The following is a 26660-nucleotide window of genomic DNA, read 5'->3' as shown; positions in this document are numbered from 1 at the left end:
GTGAAACACCATGACCAAAAAGCAACTTGGAGAGGAAAGGGTTTATTCTGCTGGCACTTTTTTATCCCTCTTCATCATCTGAAGTCAGGACAGGAACTCAAAACAGGGCAGGAACCTAGAGGCAGGAGCTGATGTGGAGGTCATGAAGGGATGCTGCTTCCTGGCTTGCTCCCCAGTGGCTTGCCCAGCCTACTTTCTTATAGTACCCAGGATTAGAAGCTTGGGGGTGGCTCTACCCACAATGGGCTCTCCCCCATTGATCACTGATTAAGAAAATGTTTTACAGCTGGATCTGCTTCTCATTTGAGGCATCCTCTTCTCTGATGACTCTAGCTTGTGTCAAGTTGACAAAAAACTAACCAATACACCCTGCAAAGGACTGCAAGACACAGCAATGAAAAGGCAGACCACTCCACTGGGTGGATAGTGCCTGGCTTCCCATCATTACTGACCAACTGAACCTCTGTCCCCATTAAACACTAATCCCCTGTTCTAGTTTTATTTCATCGCTATGAAAAAAAAAAACACCTTGGCAAAAGCAACTTGGGGAAGGAGAGGGTTTGTCTGACTTAACATTTGCAGGATATAATCCATGATTATGAAGAAATCACACATCTGGACACATCACATCCACAGTAAAGAGCAGAGAGAAGCAAATGCATCTATGCTGACAGCTTGTTTGCTGTCAGTTAGCTTACTGCACTCTTACTCAGGTCAGGGCCCAGCCTAGGGGATGATGCTGCCCACAGTGGACTGGATCCCATAGACATGCCCACAGGAGAACATGATCTAAATAATACCTCACTAAGGCCCTCTTCCCAGATGATTCTAGATTGTGTTAAGTTGAAAGTCACACACTCTCCACTCCTCTCCCCTGCTTCTGACATGCAGTTTCACTCTGTCTCTTGTGATTTTGACAGCCCTGGGTGTTGTTCCTTTGCGGAACTACAGTTCCCAGCGTTCTCCTGGATACGGACATATTCCCAGAAGCCTTTGCGTTCCCCGTTAAAAAGCGGGGGCCGCCACGAGCTCCCTCTCTTCTCTCTCCCTGCCTTTCCCACGTGGGTGCACTTTAATGGGGGAGGGGTAACGAGCAGGTAAAAGGTGTGCACCGCAAAGGAACAACACTGGGGAACCTCACTCGGCGCTTTCATTGAGTATGATATCCATCTTATATGTCAGAGTTCCCTTCTTGAAACAGAACAGTATTCCATTTTATAGTTGGTTTATCCATTCAGACATACTTTTTACCTTTTGCCTCTGTGACTGCTGTGTCTGTTTGACACAGACACACACAAAAAAAAAAAAACTGAATTCTTTTGAGTCAGGTTTTAAATGAAAAATGAATGCATTATGTATTGAGATTCCTGTATAACTGGTGGGTGGATGAGATGGCTCAAAGGTAAAGGGTGCTTGCTGCCAAACCTGAAGACTTGAGCTTGATCCACAGAACCCACATAGTGGAAGGAGGGAACCAACTCCTACAAGTTGTCCTCTGACCACACATGGCACCTGTTCACACACACACACACACACTTATAAATGCATGTAAAAAAATAAAATGTAGGGCTGGAGAGATAGCTCAGAGGTTAAGAGCAGTGATTGTTCTTCCAAAGGTCCTGAGTTCAATTCCCAGCAACCACATGGTGGCTCACAACCATCTGTAATGAGATCTGGTGCCTTCTTCTGGCTTGCAGGTATACATGCAGACAGAACACTGTAAACAAAATAAATAAATCTTTAAAAAAAAATAAAATGTAACTGACATCCTAGTTCCCTTTACCCTACTCTGATTGTGCTTGCAGGGCAGGGTGGGACCCCAACTGGAAGCCACATTCATGCCCTTGTTGAACAAACATAGGTGCCGTGTCGGCAGCACAGCCTGGGGAAGCTGCCTCTTCGCAGAGCACATTGACTCCTGCTGCAGGCTTTGCCTTCCACCCAGGAATTCCCCTGGGGTGGGAATCCAGGGAGGCCAACACTGCACTCAACACCGCTCACGTAGCCATTCCCAGCCATTGACCTTGGGTGTGTTGATTCGGCTGTCTGTATGCCACCACACCAGGGGTAGACAAGTTGTGTAGATAGAAGTGATTCTAGCCCTGACCCCTTGTTTGTGTGACACTGATTAGGTGCTAGGAATAAGAGCCTTTATGGATGGGAACCCCTCCCTGTGGGGGTTTGAAAGAAAATAGCCCCCAAAGGGAGGGGCACTATTAGGAGGTGTGACTTTGTTGGAGGAAGTGTATCACTGTGGAGACACGCTTTGAGGTCTCATATGCTCCAGTCACGCCTAGTTTCTCAGACCACCTCCGGTTACCTGCAAGATGTAGAACTCTGGGCTCCTTCTCTAGCACCATGTCTGCCCTCATACTACCATGTCCCACCATGATGAGAATGGACTGGATTTCTAAGACCATAAGCGAGCCACCCCCAATGAAGTGTTTTCCTTTAGAAGAGTTGCTGCAGTCATGGTGTCTCCTCACAGCAATAGAAGCCCTAACTAAGACATTGCCCTTACAGCACAAGCTGCTGGCTGACATGCCTCTTGTACCTTCTTGGAAGAAGTTCTGAGTTGGTTATAGTGGTGGCCTCGTTCCAGAAATGCCCACGCTGGGCAAAGGTGTCCCTACCCGTTGTATTTATATGTTTTAGCTTGAGAGCTGATAATGCCTGCTCGGTAGAGGTGGAAAAAAAGGAAGTGAAATTTCCTGGGGAAGAGGATGGGAGCAACCTTTGCAGGAAAGCAGGGGATCAGCTTAGGAAGGTGGCTACCAGGCCATAGGAACAGCTAGGGTAGCTGCCAGTGGTCCCGTGCTCTTACCCTGGGCGCCATCATGGCTGGATTGTGGCATGTCTGTCACCTCTACCAGTCTGGTATTTACAGCCCTGAGGAGGAGCCTGCTTTCTGTCCCTTTATTCCATGTAGACGCATCTGAAGCAGGGCCAATCTGTCTTGTAGGCCTCCTCAGTTGTCCTGTGGCCCGGAAGTGGACTGGCGGGTCAGCTCGATGAGAAAACAGTGTAGAGCCCAGGACCATGGGCATGATCAGTCCCTTTCACATGTATCCTGCCTGAATTCCCCACTCTGCACCACGTGGGGATTAACTGTGAGCCAGAAGGCGGGACTGAGGTTTGCTGACTTGGTGAAGCAGCATTTCGAGCTCTGAGTGGGCTCCGCCCTACAGCCAGGTCACAAGATCGTGGTCTTGGTAGACATAAACACAGAGTCTTCTTCATCTCCAGTGTGTTCCAAGAGCATAACGTGAGCCATGAATACTGGGGCAAAATCTTTGGCCCCTCTGGGACCTTTGGCCCTGCTGAGACATCTCCTACCTGGTTGGGTGGCCCTAGCAGGGAGTAGGTAGCTTAGGGGGCAGCCATTAGGGTTTCGGGATAGAACCCCTTTCTATCCCCTTGATCAAACAGCTACTCACCCAGCAGATTCCTGCACCCCCAGCCGTGAGACTAAGAAGGTTGGAGGGATCTATACATTTCAGGGTGGAAGTGTGAGTAGGTGGCTTTCCCCAACTGGAATCAAAAGCTGGAAAGGGGAGATGATCAGCAGAGTGAGAGAGCTGCCCTTGTCCCAGGAGGGCCAGGGCCATAGACAGAGTGGCCTGGGAGGAATTTGGGGCTAAGTTGGCTGGTTAGAGTGAGAGAAGCCTCCAGGAACTGGGGACAGGGCCTAATGGGGAGATGAGGAAGGACTGGGAGATTTGACCTTTGAGTTTAGAGAGCAGAGGAGATCTGGCGTTCTGCTAGAGAGGGACCTCTTCAATGCAGCCAGCTATCACATTCCAGGGGAGAAATCTGACCATCCCTGGACCTCCCTTGCTAACTAGCCCTAGTTTTCCATGAGTATCTGCCCTGCTGAGGCCAATGAGTCAGAGCACCCGCTGCTGCATCCCACCCTCACCCCTGGCCAGGGGCTAGCGGAAGAGGCCTAATCCTTGAGTCCTCGGAAATGCGGGGCATCACCGCCGGCGGGGCGGGGGGGGGGGGGGCGCAAACCCCTACTGTTTCCAGGGAGACAGGGGCGGCGCTGACTTGCCAGTGAAGGCTGCGGGAGGAGGCGCGTCCCAGGGAGCCGCCTTCAGCTGTGTGCGCCAGTGAAGACTGCCACTGCCCTGGTGCCCTGGGCTGCAGAGTCCACGGCGCAGGCAGGCGCCCCTAGCCTCATCCTGGCTTTTCCTGCTGAATCCTGCTGCTCTGCATTTGCCGGCCCCTGCACTGGCACTCGGAATCGCTCTTGCCATCCGGAGTGCGTCCATAGCTGGGGACACCGCTGGAGCGGCCAACCAGGAAGGGGGTCTTAAGGCCAGGAGGGTACCTGCTAAATTGGTGCCAGGCTGAGTCTGCTAGCCGCCATCTCCATCACCATTCCCATTTGCCTCCTCCTCCCCCACGCTTTCACCTCTCATCTTCAGCTCCACTACCGCCTATCTATGTCTCATCTTCCTCTGTCACCAGCCCCAATTTCCATTCATGTCTCTCCAACTCCTCACCTTCGTCCCATCCCCATCTCCCTGAAGTTGTCCTGCACCATCCTGGATACCCCTCCCTCTGCACCCCCACGGGCTGCCGCAGCCCCCTTCCTGCAGCAAGCCCCCCTTCCTCTGCTGAACCCATCCTCCCTGCAGCCTTAGCACACCCCTTCTTCCTCCTCCCATATCTGCCTCGCCCACTGCGGCAAACCCCTTCCCCGCCAATCACATCGCCCTCTCTCCCCTCCCTCCATCTCCTGCTTGCCGCAGCCCCCCTCCAAGTGCCCCCTCTGCCTGCCGCAGCGCTCAGCACTATGCACACTAGCCGCACCCACTGCAGCAGCGCCCCCTCCTCACTGCGCCGCCAGCACCAGCGCCGGCATCTGCAGAACCTGCTTGCCAGCTCCAGCTGCGCAGAACCATCTCTGTTATGGAGGAAGCAGAGGTGGGAGCTGCAGGTGTCGCCTGCCCAGGCTTTGTTCGCCTGGGCATCGCCTGATGCTGGAGAGGCAGCTAGCTGGCAGGAGCCCTTGCCTGCCCGGAGATGACCTCTCCCACCGAGCTTATAGAAGTACCAGCAGCCGATGCCCCCCAGTTAGGGGGTCCCCCTGCGTGATGGAGGATCTTCTTGGTGATGTCATTTGGGTGAAATTGAGGCAGGGGTGTGGGGGTCCTAGTGGCATCCAGGAGGGTGGGAGTATTGGAAGTGAAGGCAAAGGGTTGTACTTGCTTTTCCAACTTCAGAGATGGGGTTGAAATGCCCTCCTCAGGGACTAGCCAGGTCCAGGTTTGTTGGGGAACAGAAGCAAGGGATAGTGAAGGCCCCCTGGATCCTGCCTGGGAGGTGGGTAGTCCCTCAGAAAGCTGAGCCATTTGCTCCTGGTTGCTTTTCTGCCACCAGAGAGAGACCCTCAGCCTCCGGAGCTAGAAAGAACCCAGGAGCACAGGGGTCTGGTTTACTTTTCCTGCCCTATCAGTCAACAGAAAAGCTTGTTCTAGGAGCCAGCACTGGGTAGGGCAGGGTAGCCTGTGCGTCTGTCTCCCTTGGCTGTGGCAGCTGTGGTGTTGAGAGCTAATCTGTCCTCTTGTATGTTCCTACACTGCCCCGGGTAAGGGAAACAGGTTTTCCATTTTTCCAGCGTCCTGTGAACAAGGGAAGCTTCTGGAGGGATGGGCTTGAGGAGGTGGTCTGACTCCAGTCTCTTGAGAAGGGTGGAGGGTTTCAGGGCATTGGGTCCCCCAGATGTCAGGAGAGGTCAGGTCAGAGAGGTCTATGGACAGCATCTGAAATGCCCTCAGGATGCTAAAGCCCTAGGGTGACTGCTGATGACCAAGAAGGGTGCTGTGTCTGTTGGGGAGGAGCAGGAGCTGCAGCTGTCAGCAGGTGGCAGGAGGGTGTGACCCCCGAAAGGTAGGAAGCCACTGGCTGTTGTCTGCTCTGGAGAAGAGTGGGGGTGGGGGATACACAAGCAGCCAGAATCCGGGAGAAGGAAGAAAAGAGGTTGCCTATGGGTTTGAGGCAATGGGGTGCCATGCTGGGTGCCACTAGAAGCCAGAGGCCCTGGAATGGGGGAGGGGGGCTTCGGGTTGGGGGGGCAGGGTTTAGAAAGGAGATTAGGGTGAGGAAAACCTGCTATGAACAAACAACCCCCTCCCCCAAATAAAACCTGGGGGCACCAGAGAAGGGGAACGTTCCAAAATCCAAGGAGGGAAAAATCTGGAAGATTCTGATTGATAGAGATGGAGGGGTGATATTGCTGTCCCCACCCACTTTCGGGACTGGGAAGGAGGGAGCTGCTGGTGGGCTTATCCCTTAAGATAGAAAAATACCTTTCCCCGGGGATTGAATTGAGAGAAGATCAAGTACCCAGGATGTACGCCAGTGCTTTTCTGGAGGTGTGAACAGCTTTGCAGACCCTGCCCTTGCTGTTCCAATACTGAGTGTCTGTCACCTGTGGCCCCAGTCTCAGGGGCTAGGGCTCAGCAGGCAGCCAGAGAGCCTCCTGTCTTTTACCCCCCCCCCCCCCCAGCAAGCAGCTCTGCCTTGCACGGGCTTCTGGGCAGCCTAGCCCAGCCTGCCCGGGGCCCTCAGGCCGGTGCCCGGGCTCTGGCTCCGTGTCTTCACTCCCGTGTTTGTCCAAGGAGGGAGGGAGGGACGGGGGCGGTGCTGGGGCAACTGGAACAGCGCTGGTCACCGGGCTGGCTGGGCGAGGTGGCCAGGCAGAGCCAGGGGGCTGCAAGGGGAGGCGATTGAATGGGGAATGTTCATAGTGGTTGCCAAGAATCTCATGCATCCCACTCACCCAGAGCCTGCAATGGATTGGGACCAGTGCCTGTTTCTTGAGTGTGTGCCTTTATTTCTCTTCTCCCGTCCCGGCCTAATTCTCCCGTATACATGGTGAGGGGTGGCAGCTGGGTCCACCAAGATGGTGGAGGATGTCAGGAGAGAGGGAACAGTGGGAGGGGCTCACCTCTGTCCTGCTGCTGCTCTCCTGTGCAGCCTTGAATTTTCCACCTGAAATCTTGGGCCTGCAACATGCCTTTGCCCTGAATGCCCCTGTCACAACTGACCCAGGATGTCCCCTGCACCCCATACTGCACCTGCAACCTCCATCCCCAGGGAATGTTTCCCATCTCATTACTGGAGTCATGGGTGGATCCTCAGGTAGAAGTGACCACAGCATGTAGCCTTAAAGCCCTACTCAGGGAGAGAAAGAGAGATGTGGGCTATCCCACCTCAGCCAAGCAGGCCATGGCCTGGAGGAGAGCAAGTGGAAGGTCCTGCTCTCCAGTCCTGCCCCTTATAGGCAATGCTCACTGATTGATAACCTTCTGCCAAGCCCTCCCTACTCTAGAAGAGCAGGGACCCGTGGGCTTGTAGCTCCCAGTTCTATGGGCCCCACACCAGCCCTCTCTTGAGGTTGGTGCTTGGTAACATGTTGCTTCCAGGACCTTCAGCCCTTGTAATGGGCAGGAGGAGAAAGCAGAGTAATCCGAAGGGGAGGGCAGAGGTAGGGGAGTGATGAGAGGGCCAGAGGAGCGTGCCTCCCATCCCTGGCTCCCTTCTTTCTTGACTCCCCCAAGAACTCTTGATTCAGAATACAATTCTGTCTATTCTTTTACCAGCTGTCAGCCACTGCCCTGCTCTGTGGGCCTTTGGGGACTCTGAGACCAGATGGGACTCCTCAGCTCGTGAGGTAGAAGTTCCCAGAGGGTTCTGGGATGAGGCCCAGCTCCCATGTCTCAGTGAGCAGGAGGCGGGGCCTCTACGCTAAGACCTCAACCTAAAGCTGAGAGAGCAGAGCTAGATAGACTGCCCGGGTTGAGGGGTAGAAAAGGGATGGAGAGCCCCCACCCATCCTGGCTCTTCTTCTGGCCCTCTAGTATCCCCCCTCCGGCACCCTACACCTCCTCCTAGTCCCTCACTTCAAGGTAGCCTCGGAATCTGGGGGTAGGTCTCTTCTATGTCAGATTAAAGTCACAGAGGCCACACAGATCCACCCTGCAGCACCGCCACCACCACCCCACCCCACCCCTCGTTCAGCACCCACAACTGCTTGTACTTATTGAGTACTGTAGACAAAGGTGAGATCATGACGTACTCGTTAGAGTGACTTCAACCTCCAAATCATTCCTGGGGTCTCCACTCCCAGCTGGCTTCAGGTGGGTGAGGGGTCATAGACACCCCCCAGCATACAATGATCTCCTCCTACGGTAGCAGGTTCCTGCCCACACACACTCTTGCTGTCCACTTCCCTCCGGCTCTCCTCGGAGTCCTCCACCCCGCCCCCACAGCATTGAGCAACCTTACCTCTTGGAGTCCTCAGCACCTCACCTTCCCCACTCCTCTCCCACTTTCCCACCAATCCATCAGCAAGGAAAAGGCAAGGCAGGCTTTGGCACCCAGGGGCCGGCCCTGGCACCTTCTCCAGGCTCCGGAGGCTCTGCATCCTACCAGCTTTCTGGTTTCAGCCCTACAGCTGAGGGAAGCTTCTACAATCCCTGCTGGCCCCTCCCTCTTCCCAGATCCTCCACTTCAGCCAGGGCTACTACCTCCACCCCTCCTCTGTCTGACTCAGCCAGTCTGGGTGGGGGGGTGGGCTTTCTCTAGCTCAGAGACCTGTGAGGAGGGAGTGGGACAGACTGGGGTCCATCAGGCTTAATGGGTCTTGAACAACTCAGAGACCCCGCCCACACACACACACACTGGGACAAAACCTAATCTCCAAGCCTGGGATTCCCTGTGAAAGGTGTCACTGTAACATTAACAGAGGGGTTCACACATCTCGCTGAGAATTTCTTCTGATGCCAGGAGACTCTCTTGGGTATGAAGCTGCTCAGCACATGCTGTAAGGGCTCCGTGATGGACACTTCACAGCTGATTGTGGGCCCAAAGCAACCCTCTGTCTGCAAGTGGGGATCAATATTGTTTTGAATGGTGCCACTGCAGGGCCACCAGGAGCTGGCACCTCAGCGCAGCAGCTTGGCATGAGCTGGCACCTCAGCGCAGCAGCCTGGCATGAGCTGGCACCTCAGCACAGCAGCCCGGGATAGCTAGTGGAGTCGAGGAGCTCCAGCCAGAGCTCTGGGAACTGGGAGTGTATCCAGATGAGTGGAGCCTTAGGCCAGGACTGGGCGGCCTCTGGGACCCAGGGCCTGCACACAGAGAGAACATGCTTTTCTTCAGCCCAGATTCGTAGCCAGGGTCTGGCCCTGTAGAACCGTCTTCACCAGACACTCCACTGTCTGTCCATCACATGTGGAACTAGGTGGCCTCTGAGACTGGGGAGGGCCAAGAAAAAAGCTGGCTTCCTCCCCTCTGCCCCCCTCCTGGGCCGAGGCTTCTGCCAGGCTTGAAAGCCTCTGCCAGATTTCCAACTGACGGCAGGCAGCCTCTCCCTCTCTGCGCAAGGTCCAAGCTGGCTCTTTGTTTGGGAGCCCTAAAATGGCTGTCCTTTTGCACCTGACTTGCTGGGATATGCCACACAGTACCACCCTCTGATGACTCTAGAAAACCTGTGGTACCCCATCCCCGAGCCTTATCGGGGTCCTGGGAGGTCAGGGCCACAGGATCCTACCCTGTCCCTGTCTCTGCCTTGGGCATCACACCCTGGGCCGCTTCTCCTGGTCACACCATCCTTTCCCATCCCACAGGCGAACACCTGCGGATCTGCCCCCAGGGCTACACGTGCTGCACCAGTGAGATGGAGGAGAACCTAGCCAACCATAGCCGAATGGAGCTAGAGACTGCCCTCCATGACAGCAGCCGCGCCCTGCAGGCCACCCTGGCCACCCAGCTGCATGGCATCGACGGTGAGTAGGGGCTGGAGGGTAGGGACTTGTGGGTGCGGGGCAGGACTCCAAGGCCAGGATTTGGATAGCTCATATCAGCAAAAGGACATCCCTCTTCCTGCAGGGCTTGAATGGAACAGTGAACCCAGGTTGTTGGCAGAGCCCTGGGGAGAATGGGCCTGCCCTTCTGAGAGGAACTGCTGCTCTTGGGGGTGTCACTTTGCCTCAAGCGGAGTTCCCTTGAGGACCTACAGAGGGCTGGTCTACATCTCACCTGCACTTTTCAGGGTTCCTTGATAGGCCACTATCCCAGCTACCATCCCCTAGGCAGGGAGCTCAGACTGGGGGTGTAAAGGGTGCAGAGCCTGCCCTGAGGTGACTGCCTCTTAGCCAGGGTCAAAAGGCTCCTACGTGCTTCAAGAGGCCAAGTCAGCTACTGTTTAGCATCATTTATGGTGAACCCCTCATGTGGCCTCACTGTATATGGGCAGAGAACAGTATCTAAACAGTGGTGGCATGTTAAACAGGAACCGTATGGTGCCCTGGGGTCAGAGGAGTCCCCTAAAATGTTAACCTGTAAGCAATGAGGTTTGCTGTCTTCAGAAGGGATACAGGGCCTGTACAATGCTGTGGATTGCCGACCTCCAGACCCTGGATTTCCAGTAAACAACTTGTTTTCCTCTGCCCTGAGCAGCCTGCAGACCCTGATGGCAGGGAAGTAGGTTCTGATGAGCCTGAAGCTGAAAGAGCCCGAGAGCTGGGGCGTGGCCAGAGCCCTCTATAAGCCTCCCCTGAGCACAATAAAGTGGACATTCTTGGCACTCTTGTATCAAGGATGTCCCCGCGGCCCCGTCTGTCTGTCTGTGTGTTTTTAAATTTTCAGCCCAGTTCCCGTAGCGCATAGCGATTAGAACTCAGAACTGGTATAGTTTTACAGGGTGGAGCTGGGAAGCAGGAATTATGAAGCTGTATAGAGAAAGCAGGGACACTGAGTCTAAATCACAGCTGGGGCATAGCTTTGAGGGGTTGGAAATTTCAGCAAATATCCCAGAAAATATCAGAGAGCCCCTAACCATACTCTGACACTTGTTGCTGAGCCTTCCCTTGTTGGTCGGTATGGAAGGGAGGGGCTTAGCAGTCACAGACCTTAAGTCTCACTTCCAGAGGAGATGCCACTGCCAAGTGGATGCAAGGGTGCCACCGCGGACATTTCTCTGAACCTTAGAATCTAGTGCGCATGTTCACACCTCCCCAGAAAGCATCTGTCTGAGATGCTGGCTTACAGGAGGGTCTGAGGACTGAGGCTCCTGAAACCTGAGAAGCTGAGGGGGCAGGGCTTGCTGGAGAGCCCAAGAAGGAGGAGGGCTGGTAGGACAACTGGAAGCCTTGGGGGAGGGCAGAAGAGACAGGGCAGCTGGCAGGTAAGCTAGGGTCACTCTGGTTCCCCGACACACCCCTACTATAGCCCCTCCCAGAATCACTGAATCTCAGCACCTGTTGGTTCCTAAGACCCAACTCAAAAATGACCTCTGGAGCCCCAGCTAGAGGCCTGTGTCCCTAGAGAGCACAGCCCTGACTTCTGCACCGCTAGTGAGGAGAGAGGTCTCCAAGAAGCTGCAGAACCCTCTGCAATACGGTGCCCAGCTTTTATAAGCAGGTTCTGAAAAGCAGGGGGTGTTCTGCCAAGCGCGCTAACAGATTGGCAGAGAAGCACAGCTTGACTCAAGGGGTCATGCCTTTCCTCTGTGCACAGACCACTTCCAGCGCCTGCTGAATGACTCGGAGCGCACGCTGCAGGATGCCTTCCCAGGGGCCTTTGGGGACCTGTACACACAGAACACTCGGGCCTTCCGGGACCTGTATGCCGAGCTGCGCCTCTACTACCGTGGCGCCAACCTGCACCTGGAGGAGACCCTGGCCGAGTTCTGGGCCCGGCTGCTGGAGCGTCTCTTCAGGCAGCTGCACCCGCAGCTGCTGCTGCCCGATGACTACCTGGACTGCCTGGGCAAGCTGGCAGAGGCCCTACGGCCTTTTGGGGATGCCCCGCGGGAATTGCGCCTGCGGGCCACCCGTGCTTTTGTGGCGGCACGCTCCTTCGTGCAGGGCCTGGGTGTGGCCAGTGATGTAGTCCGGAAGGTGGCCCAGGTACACACACTGCCCAAGGGACCCTTGGGGGCCCCTCGTGCTGCACCCAGGCGCTTGGCGTCCTACACCCTCAGCGCTGTTCCTCCGAGCCTTCGGGCCCTTAGCCTCACGGCTGCAACCCATTCTCAGTTGCTCACACGGCAGGTCTTCAGATGTGAGTCCACTGTCCATCTGCCGGCCAGTCCTGTGTCCTTAGCCAAATGATGACGTTGGGCTGCTGGGCTCAGGAAACAGGAAATGAGAAAATGATGTAGTTGAGCCTTGAGCAAGCGGAAGCCCTGCAGGCCAGCACGGTATCTCACAGAATGGGGCAGCGCACAGCAGACCTGTATGGGGAAGGCACAGCTTTAAGCTGCACTGCCCCCTAGCTCTGCTTGGCCCGACAAGTCACCTCCCAACCTCTAGGCCTTGGTTTCCTTGTCTGCCGTGAAGCCTGGTGACAGCAGTGTGCCATCGTGTCCATTGGACTGTGGGCCTGAGATGGCCTAGGCCAAGTCCCATAGCCTGTTAGTGCAGACCCCAGATGTTCTAACTTGTACCTAAGCCCTCCATATTGGTGCTTCTTTAGGGGTAGCTGGAGACCAGGTGCTCAAGGACTACAGGGAGGCTCAGGGTGCCTTTGTTCTCCAGGTACCTCTGGCCCCAGAATGTTCTCGGGCCGTCATGAAGCTGGTGTACTGTGCTCACTGCCGGGGAGTCCCTGGTGCCCGGCCCTGCCCCGACTATTGCCGAAATGTACTCAAAGGCTGCCTTGCCAACCAGGCCGACCTGGATGCTGAATGGAGGAACCTCCTGGGTGAGCCCTACCCCCACGCTGCCTGGCCTGTCCTTAGGGCACTATACAGGGGGTCCCTGGGATACAGTAGCCCCTGGTTTGGGCCAAATGAAAGGCTTAAGGGTCTAATATGATTGGGTCTGTGGGGGTCAAGGGACAGATCCTTTTATTGTCCCAAGGGGTGTGGCTGAATGACTGCCTCAACATACACATACACCAACACATAGGTGAAACGTGTCAAGCCGATACGTGCATGTACATACACTGACATGTGCATGCTGGCGTGCGTGTGTGCTTCACACAATAGGCGTTTGTGTGGTGTGCACAGGGTCTCCCTGCCGGTCACAGGTGTGCCTACATGTACTGGCGAGTTGACATACACACATGCCGATACATATGAATCACTGTTGCTGTGAGGCGCAGTAGCATGCATACGTGTTGGCACTGGTACATAGCTGGCATGAGCTGGTTAGTATGCCGGTCATCGTCCATCTGACATGTTCCATCTGTGCTGTGTGAAAGCATGCACATGCAGATCCACAGTTCATGTGTACGGGAGCTGGTTATGAGGCACATCTCCATGCATTACACATCAGCTTATGTGGGCACACAGTAGGCCAGAAGCTATTCGAGCATGTTCAATACCTGCATGAGCTAACATGGACATATATGGACATGAACTAGGCCATACAAGATTGCCAGATGTCCTGTGTGTTCGTGGAAACCTATGCACTGTATGTGAGTATGTGAATACTCTGAGCTTCACGAAGGTGAGCTGTTCCCAGTCTGAGTGTGAGCACCTGTGAATCTGCTGATCAGTACCTCTGACTGGTGCTGTCAAGACGGTGTGTTATTAACGTGCATAGGTGATGTGTGTGCATGTGTATTCACACCCCTGCCAGACTCCATGGTGCTCATCACTGACAAGTTCTGGGGCCCAGCGGGTGCGGAGAATGTCATTGGTAGTGTGCACATGTGGCTGGCGGACGCCATCAACGCTCTCCAGGACAACAAGGACACACTCACAGCCAAGGTGTGTGAGGGCTGCAGGGGTGGGCACTGTGAGCATTGGAGGGTCTGTCCAGATCTGGGCCTGAGAAACCCTACTGTCCCTTCAGACCTCTTTTGGTATCTCCCCAGGTCATCCAGGGCTGTGGAAACCCCAAGGTCACTGGGTCTGAGGAGAAGCGTCGCCGTGGCAAACTAGCACTGCAAGAGAAGACCCCCACAGGTACTCTGGAAAAGCTGGTAAGTTCCACCGTTTCAGTGGCTAGAGCCCTGTATGTGGGAGGGGACACGGGCAATCTGCCCCCTGGCTTTTCACTGGTCTACCTGCCGTCCAACAGGTCTCTGAGGCCAAGGCCCAGCTCCGAGACATTCAGGACTTCTGGATCAGCCTCCCAGGGACTCTGTGCAGTGAGAAGATGGCCATGAGCCCTGCCAGTGATGACCGTTGCTGGAACGGAATATCCAAGGGCCGGTAAGTAGCCACCATTTGGCCATGTCCTCACAAACGCCCAGAGCGTGGGAAGCTGGGCTAGAGGATTACACACCTTCACCAGCTCCCAGCATGAGCACATACCTGCTACCGTAGGGCCTGCATGGGTTCCCACTGTGTTGGAGGTTCACTGGCTCTAAGGGTGTGATACACGATACGCCATGGTTCAGCTACTTGGCAAAAGCTAATGTCATGAGCTTGTGGCCCTGACTGCCCTGTTCTAGGTACCTACCTGAGGTGATGGGTGATGGACTGGCCAATCAGATCAACAACCCTGAAGTGGAAGTGGACATCACCAAGCCTGACATGACCATCCGGCAGCAGATCATGCAACTCAAGATCATGACCAACCGTCTACGTGGCGCCTACAGTGGCAATGACGTGGACTTCCAGGATGCTAGTAAGGCCCGCCAGGGGTAGGGTGGGTTGGGGCGGGAATCTGTCCTGCTCATAAAAGGAAGGGTACATGAGCTCTCCAGACTCCTCTGCCAGGGACCCTCACAACCTCTCATCCTCATGAATGCTGTAAGGGTCCCACATCCCTGTAGCACAGCTGAAGTCCAGCCAGGATGTCCATCTGGCTGTCACGGAACAGGTGGGAACAGCAGGGGGCAGACCTAGGGACTGAGTCTTCAGGTGCAGCAGGGTAGGAAGAGCCTGCTGCAGCCTCCTGTCCTCCCCAGGTGATGATGGTAGCGGCTCAGGCAGTGGTGGCGGCTGCCCAGATGACACCTGTGGCCGGAGGGTCAGCAAGAAGAGCTCCAGCTCCCGGACCCCCTTGACCCATGCTCTCCCCGGCCTGTCAGAACAGGAAGGACAGAAGACCTCAGCCGCCTGCTGCCCAGAGCCCCACAGCTTCTTCCTGCTCTTCCTTGTCACCTTGGTCCTTGCAGCAGCCGGACCCAGGTGGCGGTAACTATCCCCTAGCCCCAAGGACTGTCTTGGCCAAAACATGCAACAGACAATATTTAATTCCCTTGGCCGTCGAGGCTCAGGGCAGGATGAGGAGACAGTAGCTCTGAGTACTGGGGCGGGGTGCATGGGGTGCCGGCCTGCTGGGTCTGACTGCGCCTGTCACCCTAGCTTTTAATTTCGTATCAGGTCAGCTGCGAGCCATTGTCCCCAAAAGCCATGTATTTCAGGGACCTCAGGGGCACCTCTGGCTGCACACTCCTCCTTTACCCTCCTGCACCACCCCGGAAGCTCATGAGGCCAACCAGAAGGGTGGCTGTTAGCTGCAACCCATCGGAGACCTCAAGTGAGCCTGTGCCTTCCTTTCCTGCCTCTTCCCACTGGGGACGCCCCACCAGACCCCACGGGCCACAGATGTCAGAAACTGAGGCCCATCCCGCAGCTCCCCAGGAAGCCTGCAAGGGCTGCCAGTACGTTGCTGTCCAGGCTCCTGCAGGGCCTTCAAGTTTATGCATGATACCCTCTGCTCAGAAGAAACTCTGCAGCCAGGATTCTCATACACACCAGGCCTGGACCCTGTGCCACTGTGGAGCCCAGTGAATGTGGTCCTCAGAGAAGACCCACTGTGGGTGTCCTTGAGTGTGGCATAGGTGAGGTGGCAGCTGGCATGGCCACATTAGACTCAACTCTGCCACGCTGCTTGAGGGTGTGTTCTGATCCCTCACATGGGCTCACAAAGTCTGGCCTTGGGCGGCGGGGGGTCCGTGAGGAACCTCACTTCAGGGGAATAGCCAGCCACGTCTAGCCTCCCAACCCACTTATAAAGGTCCCCTGGCCACAGGGGTGCTGGGTGACTGGTGAAACTTCAGCTCAGGGTCAATGGGACCTGGTACTGCAGGTCGGGAGGATGCCTGGGCCCCTTCCTGACCAAGGCAGCCCTGCAGAAGCTGGGGGAGCATTGACAGTCAAGGGCTTTTACAGACATGCACATTCAGACCCTCGGTGTCCTTGTCCACTGAGTGCTACATTTCTGTCTTCCTTGACGGCACTGGAGAGGCTCAGGGCACCATTTGCATCCTGGTATCCTCCTGTGGCCTTGAGACCTGGGGAGCACCTAGCTTACTGAGGCTGTCACAGCTCCTTCTTCCCTTCCAGGGCCTTAGGGGTGCTGAGCTGCTATAGCCTGGAAGACCTTGGTCCTGATATGCAGAAGGCCTGGAAAAGGCTGCTTGCTTACCACTTTTTTTTTTTTTTTTTTTTTTTTGCTTTTTGTTACTGGGTTAGGGAGGCTACTGCCAGCACCAAGGTCTGCCCAGTAGTCAGGTCCCCGGCCCAGGATGACAGGATGGGTATTCTCTGCAGTTGGTCCATGGATTTGTGGGGCCTTGCCCTGAGTGTACCCATCCTGCCACACAGCTCTGCTACTGCCACTCAGGCAGGGGTGGCAGGAGCCAGAGCTGGGCTCCAGGATGTGAGTGCCTACGTGTCAGGACAGCAGCACCCAGAATGGACAGGACAGCCAGGATGGTGGCCAAGCTACTGTGTCCTTCCTCCATGAGGCTTCGTGTCACTCAGTGCCAGTGGGTAATATGTGTTCTTTGAGTCCTTGTATGAATTAAAGGCTGGAGACCTACAGTGGACATGACTTTATGTACCTGGTGAGACCGCATTTGTGTTCATGTGAACATGGCGTGCACACAGCAGGGCTTGTTGGAAGGGGGTTGAGCATGGGTTGCACCTGTAGCAAGGTCCTAGGGTTTCTGTGTGATCGTTGACCATTGAACCTCTCCAAGTCCTGCCTGGGAGGATGCCCACCTGTGCCAACTGAACATGCCAAAGTTCATGGGAGGAAGGGGCTAGGATACCAGCCTGTGCTGGCCCCACCTACCTTCCACATTACCAACGCCCCTCAATGCATGTGTGCCTTACCCATAGAAAGGTTCTCATTCCTGCCAGGGTGCCTCTGAGTTACCCAGGAGAACAGTGTAGGAACCAGAAATGTCCTCCCACTCCAGTCTGTTCCAAGCTGTCCTGCATCTGCAGACAGACCCGAATAGCCTAAGGCATCCAGGCCTGTTCACCCTCACTTCAAGGACCCTGTGTGAGCACGCAGTGCCAGCTTCCATAGCTAGGAAGCTCACTCAGTAGTGAGACTCAGAAGCCCCGCTCAGCCAGGTGTGGCATGTGTACTTGGGGAGCTGTGGCCCACGCTGCTGTACTAGTACATTTACAGTGTCACCCACCATTCAATGGGGACACGAAGGAACAGAGCAGAGCCCTAACCCACAAATGCTGGTCGACCACACATCCCAAGGAGATCTCCCAAAAGGAAGGGTCCTTGGTCAAGCTCCTGCTGCGTATTCAACCCTACCCAAGGGTTCCCCTCAGTGTCCGGGCCCAGGGTGGCAGCTGCGTCTTCACTTTCTGCCTCTTTGCAAGTCCTGGGAAGCCCTGATTCCAAGTGGCCCAGATTCTTCCCTGGGAGTGGGAAGGAGTACAGTCCTCTCTCCTCAAGTGGTCAGGATAGACAGCCATGGATTGAAAGCGAGGCTCAGTAGAGCCCTGTAGGGAGAGCTGAGTAAGCGGGTTCTCATCGGTGCCTGCCGATGGAGCACTGTGTCAAATACTCCAGCAGGTTCTCCGCTTTGTGGACACGTCGTTCTGCTTTGAATCCTCGAACCAGACATACTTGGACTCCTTTTTCTTTTTGAGCTGGACACAGGTGGGCACATATGTCTGCCTTTCATTCAGTGAGGGCAGGAAGCCCCTCCTGTCTGTCAAGAAAAGGAGGACATGTCTGAGATGGGTACCCAACACAGGAGTCAGCATCTAGGCCTGGGCCAGGTCTAGCACCAGACAAATGCCAGGTCAGCACCTTGCATCTAAGTCCTGCCACAGTGCTGCCAAAGAGGCTAGCTAGAGGGTAGTCCCTTCTCTGCCATCATGAGTTCTCAGAGCCTTCCTTGGGAGAACTCAGGAAGGCACCAGCATCCTGACTGGCCTAGTGGCAGCGGCCAGTTCTCCCACAGGCCTGCAGGCGATCCTGCAAACCAGCACGATGCTTTTAGCTCACACATGCCCTCACCCGTACTCGTCCATGCACATGCCCATACATCCCGAGCCATTAGAAGGCAGAGGTTAGAAAGCCAACGTGGTGACCCTGGGTGGGTGAGGGACCAGGTCTCCTAGGGTACAGCTGTAGTTGGCCAGCTGCTTTGCTGAAAACCATGACCACCTGGTGAGGAACAGGGGCAGTCGTTGCCCAATAGGCTTTCCCTCTGCAAGAAAGTCCTCCTAGATGAAAACGACCCCATGATCACACAACTCGGGGACAAGTAGATTGCCCTGAAAGTAAGACCTTAGTAACTAAACACTTCCCTTTTAGCCATCCCGAAAGGATGAGTGGGAGACTCATTTCCAGCACAGACCCACCTCTAAGTGCAGTCTGAAGTAGCACTGGAGCGAGCCAGCCAAAACGGCAGCCCTCGGAATGTGAAGAGCTGATCTAAGCCATCAGCCCAACCGCCCCGTCGTGATGAGTATTCTGAAGTGTGGATTTGAATGGGTTACGGGGACACGGTAGACTGTAGGATGAACTAGACTGTAGGATGAACCCCTTCCCTCAAAAACATCAAAATGAGGGGGAGGTGTGAATGTTTCACAACCGGCAACCTATCCAAGATTTCAGATGAACTAAACCCTGTGGCGGGGGATGGGGGAGCACTGACAGTAAACAGAGCGGTGTGTCCGATGCAGACCTGTACCTGTGGTGGAAGCTAGGACTGGGCCCCCAAGTGACAGAACAGCACGGTGCCACAAGGTCCTGCTTCTCTGGAGAGCAAGAAAGCATATGCTGCTCCCCAGGGCCCCCCCCCCACAAAGAGTCAGTGGCTGGTGATAGTATATAATGAGCAAATGCAAAAGCCCTGGAGGGGTCACGCACAGAGAAGCAGCAAGATCCTCACAAAGAAAGAGAAGTCAAGAAACACTAGTGCGGCAAGTTGAGATTTGTAAAACCACAACCTGGCAAAAACCAGTTTACCCTGAGAACCATACCACGAGCAAACTAAAATTGTAAGTGCTCATAGAGAAAGGGGGGAACAGAGGCTATCGGGTTAGGACAAGCCTTTTGTGGGTGTTCACAAAACATGAATTAGAGAAACGCCAGAAGAAGAAGAAAGCTTACTTAAAGACATAATAGCTCAGAGTTATCCAAATCTTGGTAGGTTATCCAGAGTTGTGAAGCTGAAAGGACTCCAAGCAAGATGAACCTGAAGATGGACGCCTGAGACATAAGCAAATTAAAAGTCAGAGATAGGGACTTCTAAAGGCGGTAGGAAATCTGCCACATACAAGGGAGCGCGCGCGCGCGCGCGTGTGTGTGTGTGTGTGTGTGTGTGTGTGTGTGTGTGTGTGTGTCAGAGCTTTCAGCAGAAACTCTGCAGGCCAGAAGGGAATGAAATGATGAAACCAAAGTTTTGAAAGAAAAACTAACTTCCAACCAAGAACACTGTACCTAGAAAAGCTACCACCTAGAAACGAATGCAAAATAAAGATATTCTCAGACATAAACTAACTGAGAAATTCCCAGGTGTCATGTTTATGCTTGCCTAATGAGAAATACCAATGGGAACCCTTCATATTGACCTGATAGCAACCAACACTGCAAGCATGAAGCTATGCTGCTCTAGTGAAGAAAGTCCACTGCTGAGCTCAAACCATTGATAATGCTAGTGTTTCACCTGGAGTAAAAACAGACAAAATGCATTTTTAAAAATGTAGCTGCAATGGTTTGTTAATGGATATGCAATATAAAAAGACTAGCATAAATTGGGGTGGGGAATAACAATATAATTTTTGCAACTAAGAAATTACTATCAACTTAAAATGGAATATGAGGCTCAGGGAACATTGTAGAACAGAGAGGAGAAAGATTTTCAGGGCCAGGGGACCTGGACATGTGCTGTACCACAGTGCCTTCTAGACATGCCAGGGAAGCTGCACCATGACATCCCAAAAATACGGTCACTGAAACAAGACCTGCACAATGACAATACCAGTTGGCATGCCAACATGGATGGTGGAAATCTCACAAGGTCCCACCCCTAGATTAAGAACTAGAGGCAATTAATAGCCCCGAGAAAGGGAATAGGTTATCCAACCCCACGTGGTCAGTCCAAAATGCATGTATGTATGCACAACACTAAATGAACTAAGGTTGTATGTTATACACGTACATGTGTATATGTCTGTCTGTGGAACAATAATAAAGACATCATGAAATTGAGATGGGGTGGAAGGACATGAAAGGAGTTAGAAGAGGGAGAGGCTAGGATAGAAATGATGCAAATGCGGTGTTCAGGTATGAGCCACAAAATAATTACACAAAATTTTTAACTTTACTTGGGACTTTGGAGGCAAAGGTCAGAGGACCAGGAATTCTGAAGCCAGCATAGGGACCACAGCAAGACCTCTGAGGTTGGGCCAGAAGGATCCAGCTATACATTATATATGAAATTCATTCATATATTGTGATGTCTTGAACGACATCACACCTACAGGCTCATATGTTGAATGTCTGGTCCCTAGCTGGTGGGGCTGTTTGGGAAGGATTAGGAGGTGTAACCTTGTTAGCAGAGGTGTGTCACTGGGGCCCTCTGAGGTTTGACTCTTTCCTCTGCTTAGCGCTTGTGGATCATATGTAAGCTCTCAGTTACTGCTCCAGCACCATGCCTGCCTGCCACCATGATCCCTGCCATGATGGTCATGGACTCTCACTCTGAAACTATGAGTCGCCATAAATATTTTTTTCTACAAGTTCCTTTGATCACGGTGTTTTTTCATAACAACAGAAAGGTTACTAAGTCAGCCACTGGGCTGAATGAGAAGGGATTTAAAAATATATCCTATGTGAACAGTAACTAAAAGGCCACGGAAGTGTCTCTATCAACCAGACAAAACAGATTGCCAGTCCAAATCACAAGGTCACCATGTGATCATAAAGAAGGCAGTTCATTGATCAGATAAAGCAATTATAAATAAATGTGTGCCTAACACCAGTGCACTGAACATACAAAGCAAACGCTGACACATCTGAAGGGAATGTAAACAGTAACTTCAGCATCCCATAATATTTGGTGATGAGTGTATAATCCAGACAGAAAATAACAAGGGAGCAACAAACTTGAAAAATACTAAAGATAGAGTGTGCTAGCATATACACAGATAATTTCATCCACCGCAGAGTGCCTGTGTGTCTCAGGAACATGGACATCTCCAGGGCAGATCACATGATCAAAATCTTACCAATATCTTTCCTAACCACAGTGTTATGAAACTAGGTATCAACAATCTGAGGAACTTAGACCAAGTCCCACAGGTCTGTGGGAATAAGTAACATACTCCTCCATAACCAGAAAGTCAAAAAGGAAATTCAAAAGGAAGTTAAAAGCTATCTTGAGGCAAATGAAAAGGTGGAAGCACTCACGGAGTGCACCAAAGCAGTTCTTTGAGAAGAGTCTGCAGTGGCAAGCATCCATAAAATAGAACCCAGCCAACCTAACTTCACTCGAGGGACAAAAAGGGACAAGCTATACATAAAACAAATAAAATAGTCACGATCCAAGCAGAAATCAAATGAAATAGAAACTATAAAAAAAAACCAAAAGATTAATGACACCTCGTTATCTGAAGTGATAAAACTGTCAAATCTTTAGCTAAACTGAAAAAAAAATCTCAAAATTATTCATGAAGAGGAGTCATTACAACATGCTATGGGAATAGAAAGGATCATAAAAGATCACTGTAATAATTTTATACCCACACATTAGAAAACCTGGAAGAAATGGAGAATGTCCTAGAAATATACAACTTATGTAGGCTAAATTATGAAGAAACAGAGTTTGAACAAACATAACAAACATGAAGATACTAAATCAGCAATAACAGGCAAACCCCATATGAAAGCCCAGGACAAGGGGACTTTGCGGGTGAATTCTACAAAGCATTTAAAGGAGGATTAAATTTCACAGAAAACAGAACAGGAGGTGATAGGAAGTCTTATAGACTCATTTTATAGGGCAGTGATCTCCCTCACACCAAATTCAGAAAGGGGACAATAAGAAAAACCACCTTCCCTGTGAACTTTGTCACAGTCAGCGCCACCAGTACATTGAAGGGATCATGCATGTGACCCAGGGCCACCTCCCTGGGCTGCAGAGAGCTTAAGCATATGCAAATCAATGTGCTGCATTAGTCACAGAATAAAGGACAAAAGCCACCCAGTAATCACAATATAAGTTAAAAAAATAACTTCTGACAAAACTTAACATATTTTTATGGTTAAAGAATAAAATTAGGGGGGCTGGAGAGATGGCTCAGTGGTTAAGAGCATTGCCTGCTCTTCCAAAGGTCCTGAGTTCAATTCCCGGCAACCACATGGTGGCTCACAACCATCTGTAATGAGGTCTGGTGCCCTCTTCTGGCCTGCAGACATACACACAGACAGAATATTAAATAAATAAATGTTAAAAAAAAAAAAGAATAAAATTAGGCTATTATGACGACTGTATTTTAGTATATGATAGAGTATTTTCCTTAATTTGCCAGATATAAATGGACTAAATATTGCAACTATAATTCTTGCTTGATAACTGTTGTATGTAATCTTGCTATGTTAAAGTTAAAACCTTCCTTTTTATTTAGACAGAAAAGGGAGGTGATGTGGGATTCCCCTCTGTGTGCTGTAAATATGTTTTATTACCGTTGATTAATAAAGAAGCTTCTTTGGGCCTATGGCAGGGCAAAAATAGAGCAAGGTGGGAATTCCAAGCAGAGATAGAGGAAAAAGAAGGTGGAGTCAGACACCATGTAGCTGCTAAAGGAGTAAGTCCAAAACTTTACTGGTAAACCACGAGACTCGTGGTAAAATATAAAATAATAGAAATGGGTTAATTTAAGATGTAAGAGTTAGGGGGCTGGAGAGATGGCTCAGAGGTTAAGAGCACTGCCTGCTCTTCCAAAGGTCCTGAGTTCAATTCCCGGCAACTACATGGTGGCTCACAACCATCTGGAATGAGGTCTGGTACCCTCTTCTGGCCTGCGGTCATACACACAGACAGAATATTGTATACATAATAAATAAATAAATATTTTTAAAAAAAGATGTAAGAGTTAACAAAAAACCTGAGCTAGTAGGCCAAGCAATGTTGCTATTAATATAGTTTTTGTGTAATTATTTCAGGTCTGGGTGGCCAGGAAATGAACAAGTAGCCTCTGTCAACAAATGTGTATGCGTGTGTATGTATATATATAATTGCTTAGAAGTCCTAGACAGCAAAAGACAAGAAAAAGAAAATAAAGGGCCGCAGTTCTGAAATAACATTATCTTCACTGGCAGACAAAAACGTGTATTTCTCTGCAGAATTACACTGAACTCTGATAGCTAACAAGAAGTCTCAGCCCAGTACCAAGATGCAGAACTGACATAAAGTCCATGCGTAAAAACAATGAGTCATCTGAAAAGAAACTAAGGGGCCAGGGGAGGTGGTGCATACATCTTCAATCCCAGCACTCAGGAGGCTGAGGCAGGGGGATAGAGTTCAAGGTCAGACTAGGCTACATAGCCAGACTCTGTCTAGGGATACTGCACAGAAGTAGTGCTGGTCTCACGTATGCAAAGCTCTGTGTTTGCTTCTCAGAGCCAAGAAGAAAAGTAGGGTGGATGGGACAGGGAAGGCGCGAGAGAAGAAAAGGAGCTAAGGGCACAATCTCATCTATAATAACATGAAAATTAAAATACTTATAAATATATCTAAGGAGGTGAAAAACTATAAGCTAGGAATCAGAAAATATTGACAAACCAGTTTAAAAAGTCATAAGTAAATAAGAAAATATACCATAATCTGGATTGGGAAAAATAATACTGCTGGAATGCGTGATACCATCCAAAAGAATCTACAGACCAAAATCCCAATAATATCTTTCATAGGGCAATCCTAAAATTCATATGTAAGCACAAAAGACTGTGAGAACCAAAGCTGTGTCTGAGGAAGACCCAAGACTATGAAGGTGCGGAGGTGTCCCGTTTTCTATTCAAAACTGCCAACAAAACTAATGGAAACAGTAGCAGGAGCCAGGTAAGAATGGACATGGGTAAGAATACAGGAAGTCCAGGAATTAGTGAAACAGCTACTCAACAAGACCAGTAGAAGTAGAACACAGTGGAGAAATGATACCCTCCCAAGCAGTGTAGTCTGAAGAGACTTCCTGGCTTCAGTCAGGGTAAAACAGGGAACTGGATGTCCTTCCCAGGTTTCAAGGGAACAAACTATCAAGGGAAGAAGCCACAGCCCTGGCCTCAGTTACACTGCCTGTAGCCCAGACCCTTCTTCTAGCTACCTGTTTCTTCCTCTCCAGAGAACACAGAGGTTCCCAAACTTCTGCACGGAACCCTTGCGCCCATGTTCTAGGCTTCCATCTCCATCACGACCCAAGCTACTCTTCGTTGTTGCCATCTGAGACCCTCTCAGGGCCATCCACAGCTCTTTTGCCTTTCCTCCCAAGCCCTGGATGGTCACCTAGCCTTGGACCCTGGCAGCAGTCCACTCTCCCAAAAGGTCAGATGTCAGAGGGAGTTGAGAAGAGGTGCCCATTCTTGCTGGTCTACAGCCAAACTCTCACTCCATGCCCCAGACTCTTCCCTTTCTTGCTGCCCCCTATTGACTTCTTAGTCTCTATGGAGCCAAACTCCATCTGTGTCCATAGCCTGTCAGGTCTTGCCTCCTTCAGAGACCCCCGGGTACCTCTTGTCCCTATCCTGCTTACTAGCCAGGTTTGTCACATCCATCACTTCCTGACTCTTTCCCCTACAACTCTGTCCTTGTTTCCTGCACTGAGTCTGTGCTCTAAAGGTACGATCTGATCACTTGCCACACCCCACATCTCACCGCCTTGACTCCTTGCTTCGGCACCGTTCCCTGGGGGCCTTTGAGGGCCCAGACAGAAAGGACAGGGCAGCTGAGTCTAGCTCAAAAGGAGAACCCAAAATTCCAGGTGAGCACTGAGAAGGGGATTCTGGGAGGGGGGGAACAGAGGTGGAGATACTGTGTCCCACAGATATTGTCACCTCGAGGATGGCCTAAGAACCCCCCTGGGGAGGGAGGTGGCCTCCAGAAAAAGGGGTTCTCTTCCCTCCCAAGGTGCCTGGGCCTCGACAACTCTCACCAGTCTCTGCCCTTTGTCCCCCTCATCCCGCCAGCTGATCCCACATGCTTCGAGAACAGGAGCACACGGGCTGCGGCAGAGTGGCAACCACTCGGACATGAGCTGTGTCCTTTCCACATTCAAGTGCCCAGCAGTGCCTGGCAACCATCGGGACAGCTCGGAGGCAGAGATTCAGCTCCACTCTGCTAGAAGAATCCTCGACAGCTTCCCTGACTTTGGGGCACAAGATGGAGGCATGTGTCCTCTGTATGCAGGCTGGACTCTAAACTGAATCCTAAGCCCACTGGGGTCCCCCAGGATGTGCAGGTCCAGGGCAGCTGTGATTTCCCTAGGGCTGCCTGCCTGAGGGGGTTACTTTTGGGAGGTGCCAACGCCAGAACAAGAGAAGGAGTGCATCTCCCAACAGGGACGGAAGTTAGATTCAAGGTGGAGGCTTGGCAGCTGAGCAGCCAGGGCATAAGTAGATAGAGAGTGTCAGAGAGAAAACAAAGCAGCTGTTGGGGTTTGCGGCATCTCCTTCCCCTACTGTCCCACCCCTGCCATAGGACAGCACAGAAGGCTTACCCAGTGGTCTCGATACTATGCAGGAGGTCCCTGAGATAGAAAAGGTTCTGGTGGCAGGAGCCACAAGATGAATTCTGAGATGCTGGGACAAGTGCTTGGGCTTTCCCCTAGAGTGGGCTGGTTGAGGTTCTGGTAGACAGCAGGTATATGGTGGAGGAGGCCCCGCCCTCCATATGGCCATGTGCGGACCTCTCCTACTTCTTCCCTCCGTGTTCCCAGTGACCCCGCAGCTCTTACCCCACACCACCTGCCCCAGAATACCCACGATAGCCACAAACAGCACTAGGGCCAGCAGCCCTACTGAGGGTGAGGAGGAAAGAGATTCTGCTATGAATACCAGCTTTGAGTATCACCTCTCTTCCCTGCAGGCAGAAGCATCAGTGGCATGGGACATGACCACTTTAGAATTTCTTCCCTTTTCCTCCGCTCCCTGGCCTGATAGTTCAGGCCTCCGACTGCTCTGGAGTACAAGCCAGCTGGCTCCGTGAGAAAGATAACTGCTCCTCAGGAATTGCCAAGGCTCTAAGAAGACGGGGAGGGGCTGCTCCTGGGAAGAGCTTAGATACAATTCCCTCCTGGATTTCCAGCCCCAGCCCTCCCCTGGTATCTCTTCTTCTTCTTCTTCTTCTTCTTCTTCTTCTTCTTCTTCCTCTTCCTCTTCCTCTTCCTCCTCCTCCTCCTCCTCCTCCTCATCCTCATCCTCCTCCTCCTCCTCCTTCTTTTTCAAAACAAAGTTCCCTGCTAAGAGGGGCTTTTCTCGAGT

At 52.2% G+C, this 26660-nt stretch overlaps 1 protein-coding gene across 2 annotated transcripts in view; it reads left to right on the top strand.

Annotated features, from left to right (window-relative positions):
- LOC121447379 (glypican-1-like) overlaps positions 1–16744 on the top strand; it is a 29700-nt gene extending 12956 nt beyond the window's left edge. Inside the window, exons 1-9 of one of the 2 annotated variants that reach the window (XM_041650576.1) lie at positions 5672–5898; positions 9642–9800; positions 11533–11924; positions 12555–12720; positions 13602–13732; positions 13840–13947; positions 14046–14179; positions 14422–14597; positions 14881–16744. In XM_041650576.1, the coding sequence (XP_041506510.1) occupies positions 9692–9800; positions 11533–11924; positions 12555–12720; positions 13602–13732; positions 13840–13947; positions 14046–14179; positions 14422–14597; positions 14881–15113 (1449 nt within the window). In that variant the 5' untranslated portion in view covers positions 5672–5898; positions 9642–9691 and the 3' untranslated portion in view covers positions 15114–16744. Of the gene's footprint in view, positions 1–5671; positions 5899–9641; positions 9801–11532; positions 11925–12554; positions 12721–13601; positions 13733–13839; positions 13948–14045; positions 14180–14421; positions 14598–14880 lie in introns of those variants that run through there. The other variant, XM_041650575.1, reaches the window with a different exon arrangement.
- The last annotated feature ends 9916 nt before the right edge of the window (positions 16745–26660 follow it).

This window comes from Microtus oregoni, unplaced genomic scaffold (genome assembly GCF_018167655.1).
Source record: "Microtus oregoni isolate MIOR12 unplaced genomic scaffold, Mior012 000004F_ref0000308, whole genome shotgun sequence".
Classification (NCBI taxonomy): domain Eukaryota; kingdom Metazoa; phylum Chordata; class Mammalia; order Rodentia; family Cricetidae; genus Microtus; species Microtus oregoni.
The sequence above is the reverse complement of the archived record's forward strand: the minus strand, read 5'-3'. Positions and strand labels throughout refer to the sequence as shown.